We start from the raw sequence: 14965 nt of genomic DNA on the forward strand, positions 1-14965 counted from the left end.
CTATGATGACGTTAAATATCAAAGTTTAAATGAAATACAATGTAGCTGATCATTTGTCCATACCTTAGTAGACATCCTATGGCAGGTATTGCCCTAAAAGCATTTTCTCCATTTTACTTCAACAACATGTAGATTATATATACATTGGTTTTTTTTCATAACAAACCTACCAGTAATAGGTATGCAAAAGAAGTCTACATCTGTTGTATGACGTCAAATAAATAGCTTAAGACTTTAGGAGAAGTTAAGAGTAAATTTTTTCAGCATTTATGGTCAATCCTATCAGGGGAGGACTTCTACATTTTTACGTAATTCAACATAAAAAGTTACAAGTAGGATAAACAAATACTTCTAAAAATTAACCATTTCAAAAACTTTTGTGGTGTCAAAAAACATTAGATAATCTGACTGTAGGTAACATTACTGACATATTCCAGTATTTGTATTGAAATAAAAAAAATTTAATTTGAATATTTTGTATGGTAGATATGGAAAACAAATACAAAAAAACAGCTAAAATAAGTTTTTCCCTTGAGTAGAGCTCAGGTTTACATAAGCAAAGTACAAAGACTAGAGAAACTAAAGTACTCCTTTGTAGACCAAGATGGGGGCATCTACATGTACATTTGTACATGTACATGTGCATTGTACCTATACAATAAAACTCAATAACTCGTTGATTTTTTTTTTAATATGGATGCTTTCACTTTGTCACAACATGAACAGTAACATACATGTTTTAACACTAATCCCTCTACATGTAGTACAATAAACATGCAGAATAGCTCTCAATAACTTTGTTACTAGGTGTTTCGATTATCCTCCCTAATGAATTTGTATGAATTTTAAAGGTTTTCATCCAGATAACTTAGCAAAAGACTATCAAATCATGTATCCAATGTTGATACTACTCAAGTCAATTGGTGCAAGGTGACAGTTAGAGACCATACACAGATTTCAAAATAATATCAGGCTTTTCATTTTGTTTTATGAAAATAGATAAAAATGTGATGACAATCAATGTGCTTCATGTAATTTAGACTAAAACAACCAAAGAAATTGGTATGATGAGCTAAAACAACAGATGAATTCCATCATTAATAAGCTTAAAATGAAAAGTCTAAATATAATAGCAGTGATTGGGATTAAACTTTTGGCACTGGGACTATAGCCCCCTTACCTGTCAATTCAATGGGACATTTTCAATTTCAATGGGCCTTTCTAAAAAAAAAAAAAAAAAAACATGGGACAAAATTTGGAATAGCAGCTAAGGCCAGCTAGACATAGATATTGAAGACCAAATGTAACTTCAATTTACACTGCGTTGTTTAGTGCTTTATCACAGTCCACAGATCCCCCATCAGTTAGGCTATTAAAGTAGTTCATCACAAATGACAGGAAAGAGTCTTATTTTTTTTTTTTGGCCGCAATCAGATTTTGGATTTTTTTGGAGTACTTCAGGACCAGATAATATGACTCCATCATTGTCAATATTTTCAATATGAGGTTCATAATCGTAAACAGCGGCCAAGTTAGTTTCTATAACAATTGCAGTTTGATTCTGGTAATTACCATCATTGATATTTTTTGTAGGCTTTGAAAAAGATAACACACATGTATGATACTTAAGAGGTACATTTTTATCTGGTATGAAGCTATAACTATGATGCTGTGGTGGTAAACACAGGGAGGATCTGCAGTTTTAAGTGGAGTAGAACTACATAGTTATGCTAATCATATGCAAATATTAAGTATTGAAATTACGAGTTCAAGAAGTCGCTAACAATATTAGCAACTTAAAAATTCTTTGTACATTCACATATACATGTATCTTAGTTTACATACATACAAGGTACATGTACATTAACACTTCAGGTTCCATAAAGAATGCTACATGCTTTTACCGAATACTAAAACTGCAAAAAAGGGTGGGCAGTGATATATCAGCATAGTTGATAATTCAAGTATGAGTCTCTGTAAAAATCAGGCAATGGATGAAATATGCTACATGTATGAAATATCTCACCACTTTTAGGGTAGTTTGTCTATCAGAATAAAGGATTAAACACAAGATTTTCCATATTATTGTCGTCAAATTTGTTATAATTAATTTTATTGAAATGTACTGCAAATAAGTATTTCAAGAAATGACCTTATAAAAAACCTTAGGCATCATTGTTAGAATTTTAGGGTCCTACACTTATTGCCTGTGTTAAATGTTTAACAAAATGTTAATTTGATGCAAAATAATGATAGATATGCACAGATATAAGAATTATGTTGCACTTTCATGACACTTACTTGTATCCTACATGCATAAAACAAAAGTGTGCACTTAATCTAGTCACATAAACATAAATTAAACCTATCAATGTCCCTGAAATTAGATTCTGTCTTTGTCAAACATGTGTAACACATGAAATGTACATCATTAACAAATGTCAATTTCATAAATCATCTTGTACTTTCTAAACACTTCATAAACCAGCATGTATGTCAATTAGTTCGAATATTGATGATTCAGCAGGCATTCAAATAGAATGTACTATATTATCACTCCTTTCCATGAAAATTAAATAGAAATTACTCGTATAAATTACTTGTATACTCATTACTACAGAAAAGTAAATACAACAACTGAAGAATTTCATGAATATATGCACACAGCATTTGTCACCATTTCCAAAACCCCAGTAATTTTCTCTATACAAATTTGATTTAGTGAGCATGTTGATGTAAAACACTGGTACATGTAACAAGAAGCTATCAACTACAATGTATGTAAATGTACATAAAGAGTTAAAATGTCAATGTAAACTTATGTCTCATCATCAGGATTTTTAGGGTTTTTTTTTACAAAATTCCCTCCAGGAACCAGTTTTAGACACTGTAAAATAAATTTGTCATTTAATTTATACATGACACATGATAATTGCTCTGATGTCAACAAGAATTTCTTAAAAAAATACAAACAAACAAAACAAAAACAAAAACAGATTAGGCATAAATATGCATGTAAATACATGTAATTCATATCATAATATTTGGTGGGGAATTGTTTTATTTTACTATCCAGGATCACAAATTTGGAGTCAAAACAATCAGCATTAGTGTTTAACAAATTTGTACCTTTTCAAAGATGAAATAATATTTATGTTGCAAGTCTGGAATAAATGTTTTGGGAGTAGAGCAATTTTACGGGTGAAAGAACTGACATAACATAACTTTAACACAGGCCTTACTGATTACAATTCGAAGAAAAATACAAGAACTCTGCAACATTTAAGGTTATAACAATGACTTATACAATGTATGTAGTATTATTAAGTAAGTGACATGGTCATGTAAAATTCTATAGAAATAATACTATACATGAGTAATAACCACTAGAGTCTATGATTTCATTGGTCAGTAGACATACATGTATCATACTTTTCAATATAATCCTAAGTTAAGTACTGTAACTAGACCATGTAATGACATTAAAAAATATTACACTTTGAATCAATTACATAAATATTGGCTTTGTCTCAGCCAATATCATTTTTTAGGTGAGGTACATGTATCTCTTCAAATTTGAATTATTTCATCTCAGCATCATTTAAGGTAAGGGTACATGTACCTTCATCCTTCAGAGCACTGAATATTGTTACATGTATTAATCAAGAAATGGACAACCTGTTCAGTGTTCTCTTAATGTCAGCTAATAAAATGATGCAAGATGTTCAAAAATTTATCTCTGTGATATTTCTTTCCTTACCTCATCTGTTTCAATTTCTTATTTCAAAGAAACTTCTCTGTGATGAACATATCATGATGTACTATACAGAAAGTTTATAGGTAGATATGAAGCAGATGTACAATTCCTTCATCTTAGTAGGTAAACAAATATTGGGCAGATGAGCACAGCTTTGAAAGAAACTGCTGTCTGTAACATACGATTCTTAGAAATGTAAATGTTAGAGTACATGCATTGACTAACTTTCATATTTAAATGGAGGATAAGGCATTAAGGGTATAGAGATGAATATTGATAAGAATTAATCAGATACAAGCTCTTCCAAAAATGAAAACATTAGAATTTCTGACCCAAAATACATTAACCCATCGTGCTACACCCGGACCTGCTCGGGAATTGACCTGGTTCTGCTTTATTGGTTCTGGCAGTATTAATCTTAGTTTAGGAGAGCACAAGTTGTGTCCATCTGCAAGCAGTGTGACTGTGCTTTAAAATGAGACTATCTGATATAGAATTTGTTAATAAATAATGACTTGAAAACTAAAAGAAGAGGTCACAAGTTTCCACTGTAAAAAAAAATGAGATTTTTTCGGGGTAGATATCATTTCTCAGACCCTCGCCAGAGCAAAATTAATCTGTAGTACTCTATTTCATCTGGAAACAAAATAAAAATTATTTGTCACCACCACTTCAACTGTAACACACTTTATTTGGCTTCAGTAGCCTTCACAGTGTACAGGCAGTAGGATGAATGTGCTTTGGTTCCTGATTTGTTACCGTTGAACCCCACATGTAGCAAATAATGACCAGAAATGGCCAGAAATGACCATTTTCGAGTGACAGACCCATTTCTACGTGTTGGCCCACTCATCCTCCCACCACGTTCTCACTCCATCCACGCCACCCCGCAATCACCTATCTTTAATTTATATATAACCAGCATCAGTACCATTGTGTAACTAATTTGCATAAGGTCGCAAAATATCAAAATCTAGACAATCGTTCAGAAATGCTCAGCACAACAAGGATTAACATATTTCTTCACTACGACAATAAAAATATAATATAGAACAAGAAATAAATTTTACAGCCTTCAACTAATATCTGAGAATCAAGACTTCTTATAAGGCACATACAGAATAAAAATAAAAATCTTAACAACACAAATCATTTGATAAAATACCCCCTAAAGAAACATGTACATTGATTGCAGTAAAAGTTTTTTAAATCATATGCTAAAAAATAATCACATCTATTTATACATTTTTTTATAGTGGTGACATAAACATGACTCCACAAATAAGACATTCAGTCTTCACAAAAAAACTTTTCAATCCACAGGCCAAAACAGCAGTTTTTTTATTCCAAGAAGGTAACTTATTACTTATGTGGGCATTAAAAAGTGTTGAATGGAGTGTACTGTACTTTAAATGCAAAGTTGAAATTCAAAATTGAAACATGACCTGTCAATTTTGTTAACTCATTTCTAGCATGAAAATAATATAAGCTTACATGTAAATTATTTCAGCTTATGACTGAAGTTGAACAGGCATGGGGCTTATATAACTATGCTTAGTGTTGGTAAACAGATTGAAAATCCACAATCGATTAATCAGAATAATCATTGTCAACTGTTTGATGTGATTTTCAATAATAATTGGACTTTAGGTCTTTGATGAACCTGTTCTAATTGCATGAACTATTCAGTAATTCATTGCAGTAGTCAGTATCTTATTCGCTTATTACAACATTTGTAGATTGCCATTTCATGTATGTAAGTACATGTATCATACAGTATGGTGTATCATGGTATATGTTTCCAAACAACACTTTTTTTCCTGGATGTTCAAACAACTTTTGTTGTTGCCATGTGAATGGATCCTGTCAATAAGTGCTTATAAGATAAGAAACATAAACAGATAATGGAGACAAAAATAAATTTTGATCTGGATTCTGAAAAAATAACCAATCATTGACGGAAATTGAAAAATCAATCGAATTTCAATTAAATTCAATTATCAGAACATCACTATACTGGTAATTTAAGCGTAATTGTGAGAGCTGTGGACATATTTGTTAAGATAAACAATGCAGATCTCAGAGATTCCAAATCATTTTCAAGAGAAGAAAGTTCTAAGATTCAATCAAATATATGGTCTAATTTTGGGGAATAAAAAGTCAACAACAAAGTGTCAGTTATATGTAAATGGGTTGAAGGTCCAGGACTCAGGTAAATAAAATTTCAAAGGTCCTACATGTAGGTAAGAAACTGAAGATCTCTTAGCTCGGACTGCCACTAATTTCAACAAAAGATCTACAAAGTAAGCATACATGTATTTCTATGATACATACATGTACATTTTGTAAAATACAAATATTGCTGTACTAAATAACTTCTGAATTGTTACATAAAATGTACATGTACATGCAAGTTGTACTTGCAAAGACATACAATGTACATGTACAGTATTAAAGGGCTCAATAATTTCAAGTATGAAATGCACTCAAGTAATATTGATTACAATGTATACATATACACACTGACAAGTATCACAATTGATGGTGAATTTCCCATATGACAGCTCCAAAACTTACTTTTAATTTTTCAAAGAGCAATATTGACCACAATCATACAAATAAGTAGTGCATCAGATTTGTTTTGTCACAAAAAAAAACCCAAATATGTACACTTTAATGAATTTGAAGGCCTGTAATATTTTTCTTGGATGCTGATGACCTTTTTAAGCATAAAACCCCATGGGCATGTACATGTACTACATGTACTTAAAGATATGTTTCACTTTAAAGATACTTTGCTTCTTTTGCATTATCCAGTGTTTAAATCAAAAAAATTAAGGCAGATGCATAATCACAGGAAGGGTACATTAAGGTAATAAATAAGAATTAAGAAGTCATACAATTAGTGATTTCTCTAGACCAATTTAGCATGGCACAATACCATGCCTTTATCTTCAAGCTATATGCATTAAATTTTATTATATATGCCCCCAATTGGCCAAACCAAACATTCAGGTTTGGATCTATTTTATCATTTTTTTAAATTTTATTTGCAATAAAACATGTACTTCTGCTGTGTTGGAACCTATTCATGTGTATGTCTGTTTTCCATGTCTGGTCTTTGTCCCTGGATTACATTCTTTTGAATACCGCTATAACCTTGGTTCCCTTGATTACTCTACGACACTTTTACAAAATCACACAAACGAGAAGGCTGTTTATTGCAGGTTTAAGAAAAAAAATGCCCTAATATATGGGTGGAGTGCCCCCATAATAATATTATGTAATGGTTTAGTGCCCTCCATATACATAAAGAACCATGCCTTCACATATTTCTGAGAAAAACACCAATAATGTACAGTAATTCTAAAATGTAATGAATATGGTTAAAAGATGCACCTTTTAGCAAAATTACTTTAATACAAATTTTTAAGATGTTTTTCTTTCATAACTTTGTACAGGGTAGAAGAACCCCTTACTTCATATATATATGTACATGTGGGCTAGATGTGACACTGTTATGTGTCAGTCTCTGTAAGAATCAGGCAGTGAGTGAAACATGATATGTAAAAAAATCAATTTAACATTGTAATTTGACCGTTTGCACCATCAGAATCAAGGAAAAAAGACAATATAACCAATACCACGTTGGTGCATTGAGTATAATTTCATTAAAATGCACCGAAAATTACCATATTAAGGACAGAAAACTGTCAAAAACCTCATATTCTAACACTGTATTGCAAAAGTTCGGAGCAAGCCAGTAATGCCGAGATCAATGGTCTTATCAAATAGAGAAAGCATCCTTGAGTGATTTTACACTGTCAGATCGGTGGGTTTTTGACATGCATATTTCTAATTTTTCCCATTTCGCCTGATTCTGACACTTACACTTAATGCTAAAATACAGTAAATGTACATTTTTTTTAATTTAAAGGTAATTGAAGAAATACACAAACCAAGGATTAGAAAATTCTACAATTCTTTATATTTTTTATGCTGAAATTGAAAAGTTTTTGAAATTGTAATTACAAATTGTCACAGAAAAGAAAGCAGGTTGATCTATACAGTAGTTTAAAATTACTTAAGCATGTAGGGTTCACTAACCTGCTTCTTTTGTCATAGCAGCAAATTTCCAAATTTCAAACTGTTCAAGATTTAATATCACAATATGTTAAATGATGCTAGCAAATTTTAACATCTACGTACAGCATCACAATCACCCCCACACACTACTTTGACATTCATTAGTTACAATTTAATCAATACCACAGTCACATCACATGGAGGTGTTTTTTAAAAAAAAAATAAATGAAGAAAATTTTCACACGTGTTTACTGCTATGCAATTATAACTATTGCCAGTGAGTCTTTCATGTATATGTGACAATTTTTCAACTCTTTTTTCTGACGACAGTGAAATGTTCATCAATGTTTACAAATAATGTACATCTTATCAACAGCTGACCCAACTGATAAAACAGCAACGGATATCTTTCCCGATGAAATGATATTTCTGTGGAACAAACTAACTCAATGGTCTGAATGCTCTTCAATTATCAGTACAAAAAATAAATGCAAAAGAAGAAATATGGATGTATTTATCAGACGAGACAGACTACGTGTCAGCATATTGAATGAAAACAATGTGCAAATACGCAATAATTTTGAAAATGTTGTTAAGTCTGTAATGACACACAGTAAGCGATGTTGCATACTGATTTTGGGAGGTCAATAGCTATAAAAGTGTGAGTTTTGGTTACATAATATCCTATAATGACATAAATTTAGGATGAGGTTCATTACCTGCTCGATAATACCGCCATTTTGAATATGATTTTGGATTTGTTGCTGTGCATTGTGGGAACGCTCCTTTGACATTTAACCGGGACATTTCTGGCTACATCATGCCTTTCATTGGTAAAATTGATGTAAACAAAATTTCCGAAAGTTCGTTATTAATAACTTTGGTGCATGTGCTTATAAATCTGTTTACATGTATCAGAAGTTTCGGAAAGTCGAGAATACTATTGTAAATATTTGTGAGTTGTAGGCTATCTAAATCTATTTCAAAAACTTCGATTTTTTTGTTTTGAAAAGGAAACATGACATACTCTTATGTTCTGCACTTGGTCGTCTGGTTTCGCGCCAAATTTGCAAGACGATTGCAAGTACAAAAAGGCTGGTTGAATCCCGGGTTGGATCGTTAATATCAACTGTCCGTGCAAGACCCGAAAGGGTAGTCGAAAAACAAAAAAAACTAATCAGTAAATATCCTTTTTGGTGTCAATCAAATATCTAAATTTATGACCATGGTGCGACAATGGTGTAAATCTGATCAAAACATTAATCTATAGCTTAAACGTTATATATTTACATGATTCATTCGATTCCAACATTCATTCATGAATTTGATAGTTATTTTGAGCTACTGTTTAATATATATAGTATATCTCTTATATTAAGTAAGCTGAGGTCTCACATTAAATAAGCTGAGGCGCGGATTTAGACGGAGCCGGGAAAATTTTATTTTTTGCACGATACTACTCAAAACTTTCTTGCATCGCTTCGCTCGGCATTTCATTTTATTAGCGCCCCTAACCTGAAATTACGACAATCACGGAATCATACATCAAAAGGACAAAATAGCTTTTCATGCATAGGTCTTTTTCAAAGACTGCTGTTTTTCAACGACGCTGGTCCGGAAGTAGTAGTGTTTTATAGCGAAAGTAGGGTCACAGTTAAACATTTTTAGATGAATTGAAATTCAAGATTGAGGTTTTACGCAAAGTTATCGGGAATTTTTCCCGCAAAAAAACATTATTTTACAGTATAACCAGTCATAACGTACATCATTTCTAGTATTTAAGGATTACGGGGATCAATTAGAGTGTCTTTTAAGTATACGGTTTTAAACAACACAATATACTTAATTACTGAATGATTGATTGATTGATTGTCTGACGTCTAGTCGCAAATATGTTATGTATAGTATTCAGGACGAGAACAAAAATAACAGAAAAGAATATGAACAGTTGGGGCAAGTATGTGCACACTATTAAAACTTGATACAGCTTAATTTGATTGTGATTTGATAAAGAATTGACGAATTTTACTAGAATAGAAGTGGTGTGATGCAGTAAAATTCTATATAATTTATCAAAAATTGAAAATAAATAAAATCCCGTTTTAGCTTAAGTCAACGGATAAAGTCTATTGACAATTTATAGAGATTGGTAAAATGTAGGTGATATTTTCCATTGTTTAAGGATAAATAAATTAAAAATCATATTAGAAACAAAAGATAAAGTAATTTTGGTCAACGTAATCTTAGATAACCAAAAGTTTCATAGAATTGGGCTAATGAATATTCATCTTTAGTAATTAAATGAAACTGTAAAATTTCATTGGTAAATAAAAATTGTCCCGTCAGCACGTGATACTGGGTATTCCAGGGAGCTCTGCCCAGCCCCGGCATCATTGTGTATGTTTGGACAAATAAAATATAAAATTTGATATCTTTATTTACCAGGTACGTAAACAATTTTAAATTTGATATTTGATTCTAACTTCTATTTTTATAATTAGAATTTATGTAGTAATGTTTATAGCTTAAGTTTCATTTAATGCAACTGACTATATATAGTTAATTTCTTATTGATTAAAACAAATAAACGGAAAGTATTAATTAAACAAATAAAAGTATAAATAATATTAAACTAAAATAATTATGAAAATATATTGGATCACCGTGTACCTTTGGACAAATAAAGTATAAAACTTAATATCTATTTATCGGACCAGCCTCGAAAAACACGCAGTGTCCGACGAGCCATGGACAAACAAAATAAACAATGCCAGACATAGTTAGAAGACACCAACACTCCACCATGTGCATCTATTCCCCAAGCAACATGGATGTCAAAAGTTTTTACATAACACGTTTCAGACGGGGAGTAGTCGACAATCCCGAGGAGCCAAGCTATGCCCATTTCTTATTCTTATTTTCGTATTACAAAACCGTTTACTAGTATGTAATGAAAAATAAAAAGTTTCAAAAGCGAATGATTATGCTGTTCCGTTTTCTTTACCACTGATGGTATAAGTTCTACTTGAAAAGGATGAAAAGTTAAGTTTTCCTGCCTTTTTTGTTCTGTCTGTTGGTTGTTTTGATGAAGCCAGTGATTTGTATATACACTGTACAAAAAACAATCATTGACAAACATGGGGAATTTCGCATGGTGTACAGGTGTTTCGAGGAGTAATCCCTCACCAGTAACAAAAGAATTAATTACACAGGACGATCATTCGGTGGTGAAAAGGGCAACAGTCAAACAAAAAATACAATATAATACATCCTCAGAGGTCGAACCCAGAACAGTATGGGGGAGTATGAACATCCTATTACAAGCTTGATACAGCTATCATCGGAATTTGGATTTGCAACAAAATAAGATTTTGTCCAGAATGGAAGTGATAAAAAAAAAAAAAAACAAAAAAAAACACGCAAATGGATTCATGTACATCTCCAAGTTTTACGGGGGGGGGGGGGGGGGTGATATGAAAAGTGAAAAAAAAATAAATACGTGTCTTCATTGGCCATGACATTGGACTGTTGTTAATTACAATTGCTCCCTAACCCAGCTGGTTATAGAAGTTGAAAAATCAACACAAAACATACAAGGTAAAACTAATATCAATACTATTGTAATACACTAAAATTCAATCAAACTAACACGCTTGCTTCTTTGGAAAATAATAGATTGGAATAAAATGTTTCCTGCAATTTCAATTAAACAGATAGACAAATGTCTAGGACAAAAAAACTTAATTAAACGTTATATCAAATAAAACATAAAAAAAAACTTGGAGAACGAAACAAAAAATATTGTTCAAATTTTTATTTTGAAAAGTAAACGCTTTTCACATTAACTTGCGGTCAGCTGTTTAATTTCTTTCCAATATATTTTCCATGTACACTTATTTCCTAATACACATTCTTTATTTTCATTAATAAGCAATGGTAGGTTTATAGACATTTAGCTGCACTTGTATACTGTTTACCGTCGCACGGTAAAAAAAAAAAAACTCAATCGAACTTGTTACTGAATTCTAGTTATTTCCAAATATTGTATTAGCTAAGTTGTAAGTATCTGTTTGTTTTTCTAAACAGAGTATGTTTAAACTAAATCATTTAACAAAGCATTACCAGTAACCGAACCACCAAAGTAAAATTAATAACAAATAGGCGGATACAATGAAGCCCGGGGTCCACCCCCTTTAGCTCGGAAAAAAATTATTTTATAGGAAATCACTGAACCATGACAGTGCCGACCCCTCTTCGGCCAGTCAGTGGATATCCCATTTGAATCTCTGGATCCGACTCTGGAATATGATACCTAGCATAATTATTTTACCTTTCTCGTCAACTTTATTTCAAAATATAATGAATGTATACCATTGTTTATAGATTTGAAATGCAGGAAATTCAATTTCAAAGAACTCTCCAAAGATATTTTAATCGAACATCATTCGAATTTGGACCATTTGGACTTCAATCTATCTGAACCATGGATAAATTCTGCGTATGGAAACACTTTGAAATTCTGTGTAACAAACAATCCCTAACTAGAATTCATATTTGTTGAAATCGACTGCATTTGGGCGAAATTGAACAAGGAGCTTAAATGGGGTAATATACATATGCAGTTAAATCTAGCACATAATAAAACCGTGGAACTGTAAACCCAACTAAAATTGTCCAGAAATAAGGGTTTTTTTTCACAGTTCATGTAAAATAAAAAAAAAAACCGCTTATGTTTGCATGGCACGTTTCGATCGACTCAACAAGTTGTTCTTAAACGATAAGGGTAACTGGAATATAAACAAACAAATCAATCATATGTAACAACGACAGCAAAAAAAAAAAAAAAAAAAAAAATCCGAAACTTTCTTTTGAAGGAATTACACCTTGTGGTTTAATATCGTAAAGATCCATTACATGTTACTGCCCTAAAACCAAGAACACATTGTTTTGGTCCCTTTTTGCAAATATTATAGTCGTATGAAAAAAAAAACCTGGTTTTGTGTAGTCATAACATACTGTGTTGCTTCAAATCAGTTCACACTCACCGGAATTATATATATTTCTATTGTAGATATCGTATACTCAGAGATCTAACACTCACTACCACTCTAACGCATGCAACATGCAATTTATATTTTTACATATCCCATACAGAATTACCTATAGTCTAAATTTAGACGAAGACAGACATATTTAATTTGAACGAGATTTTAACTTATATTTCACTTTCCTTTTCAGTACAACTAGTAATACTTGTATTATCTATAACTAAGAGTTAGGTAAAAAAAATCTTACTGTTCGGTTTTTATTATTGTTACTTTATAAGCTAAAAGTGTCTCGTGTTTAGTTTTCACATACTTTTATTCAACAACTATCGGATCTATGCATTTTCGTTTTGCGGGGGGCATTTATTAAAGTCTGTTGCTGGAAGTATTCTAACCAATGTGTAGGAAACTCCCATTTTACATGCCTCATAATTTTGATAACTGATTCTTACAAGGTATTGTATTATTTAGGTTCCGCCTTAAATCAGGATAGAATACCCTTACAAAACGATTGAGTAATGCATTTATTATGTAATAATGGCTCAGCTATTCTAAATAGAGCAGTTATGCAATTCTCTTCCGCTTAATATGAATGAAACTATGTCCTTGATCAATTAAACTATCAGAAAGTTGAAATGTAATTTCAGGAAAAATACATTTATAGTCCTATGAGATAGTTGAGAAGTTTAAGAATTTTTAACCACACATTTCTATTCCATAATAGGCAGAGTTAACTAATTGAAACATTTCTTTAAAAGTACGACTAGATCGATCGTTGTTTCAATTTGATTAAAAATTGCCTATACCTATAAAATGAAAATTGGAGCAAGAATAATCGACTGTCGAAAGTCGAAACAGTTACTGCAATGCTTGCACTGGTACATATAAAAGGTTATCGTTTATAAACCTACCGGTATTTAAAACAAAACTGAATTATATACATGATCGTACTATATAATATTAATATTCATCTATAAACTTTTGTGATAAATAACGGTTATCGCCCACTTCATAAGGACTACAAGTACATGTATATAGAGTACTTTTTAATGTTTCAGTTTACTGATATCACTGGAAATATATCGGTGAATAAAAACTATCAAAAACAATACTCTGCCCTGCAAACATGCTTAAAAGCAAAGTTAGTATAAAAATACCAGTTACAATTGCAATACAATGTGTTGAATGATATTTTCCTAAAGAAAAAAATATAACTTTATATAAATACCTTCTTCTGATGATTTGCCTCCTCCCATCTTAATTAGGTGCAACTTATTGAATTTAATTAAAAATGGATTTTCCAAATGTTACGTCTCCCATGCGTCAATGATTTGTAAAATGAAAGCAACCGGCATGTTACTGCTAAATTTATATTTCAATATAAGGAAGTATATGTTCACATCCATGTTCATACGCCGAAATCTGAACAATTTTATTGGAAGTCCAATTTTATGTCTTTTGAATAAATTAAAGTAACGTACATAGCAAGGGTTAGCCCAAAGAAGAAGCAGAAGAAAAAGGTAGCGGTATAGCCTTCTTGGTTTATGTAATATAAACTATGGTAGCCCAAGGTTTTATTCATATTCTAGCAGGGAGTTTGATGTTGGAATTTTAAGAAGTCAAGGACCACCCCCTCCCCGCCACACACGCACAATTTTTTTGGTGTATTATATAATGTTGTATTAGTAAGAATTCACGTTCGTCAGCCAATAAGCGCAACTACTCGTTAACGTGAAATAAAGTTTAATGTAATTTAACTAAATGTAATTTTACATAATGTTTTGTGTATCATACTGGAAATCTTATTCACACGGTTCAACTAAAATCAAGACCAAATACACGCCACAACAATCTAGTTCCTGCAACCTTTCTATTTCTGTAACAAGATGATCTGAAGATTGCTTATGTACTCATTTAACATGAAACCAGGTCTGATCTCAATACATTCTTGTTCCAAGCGGTGCAGCTCTACCAAAAAGTCAACACTAAGGACAAATACACCATATGTAAACTGTCCTAAACTAAACAGGAGAAAATTTCTTCAATTCTATACTTCTTGATATTTCATGTAACCTTT

General features: G+C 31.7%; 1 protein-coding gene and 1 long non-coding RNA gene across 5 annotated transcripts in view; one reads left to right on the forward strand and one right to left on the reverse strand.

Moving 5' to 3' along the window:
- Positions 1-14191, reverse strand: part of LOC148625048 (fibronectin type-III domain-containing protein 3a-like) — a 101381-nt gene extending 87190 nt beyond the window's left edge. The window contains exon 1 of one of the 4 annotated variants that reach the window (XM_088568244.1): positions 14117-14191. In XM_088568244.1, coding sequence (XP_088424370.1) covers positions 14117-14144 — 28 coding nt within the window. In that variant the 5' untranslated portion in view covers positions 14145-14191. Of the gene's footprint in view, positions 1-7864; positions 7982-8562; positions 8666-14116 lie in introns of those variants that run through there. The other 3 variants (XM_088568243.1, XM_088568242.1, XM_088568245.1) reach the window with 3 other exon arrangements.
- On the forward strand, positions 8700-10821 carry LOC148625049 (uncharacterized). Its single transcript, XR_015919843.1, has 2 exons — positions 8700-10288; positions 10561-10821. It is a non-coding gene; the product is annotated as an uncharacterized LOC148625049 (long non-coding RNA).
- Positions 14192-14965: the final 774 nt, after the last annotated feature.

The sequence above is a fragment of the Perna viridis genome, chromosome 2, assembly GCF_037379345.1.
Source record: "Perna viridis isolate PV_CMFRI_1.1 ecotype Kerala chromosome 2, ASM3737934v1, whole genome shotgun sequence".
Taxonomy (NCBI): Eukaryota; Metazoa; Mollusca; class Bivalvia; order Mytilida; family Mytilidae; genus Perna; species Perna viridis.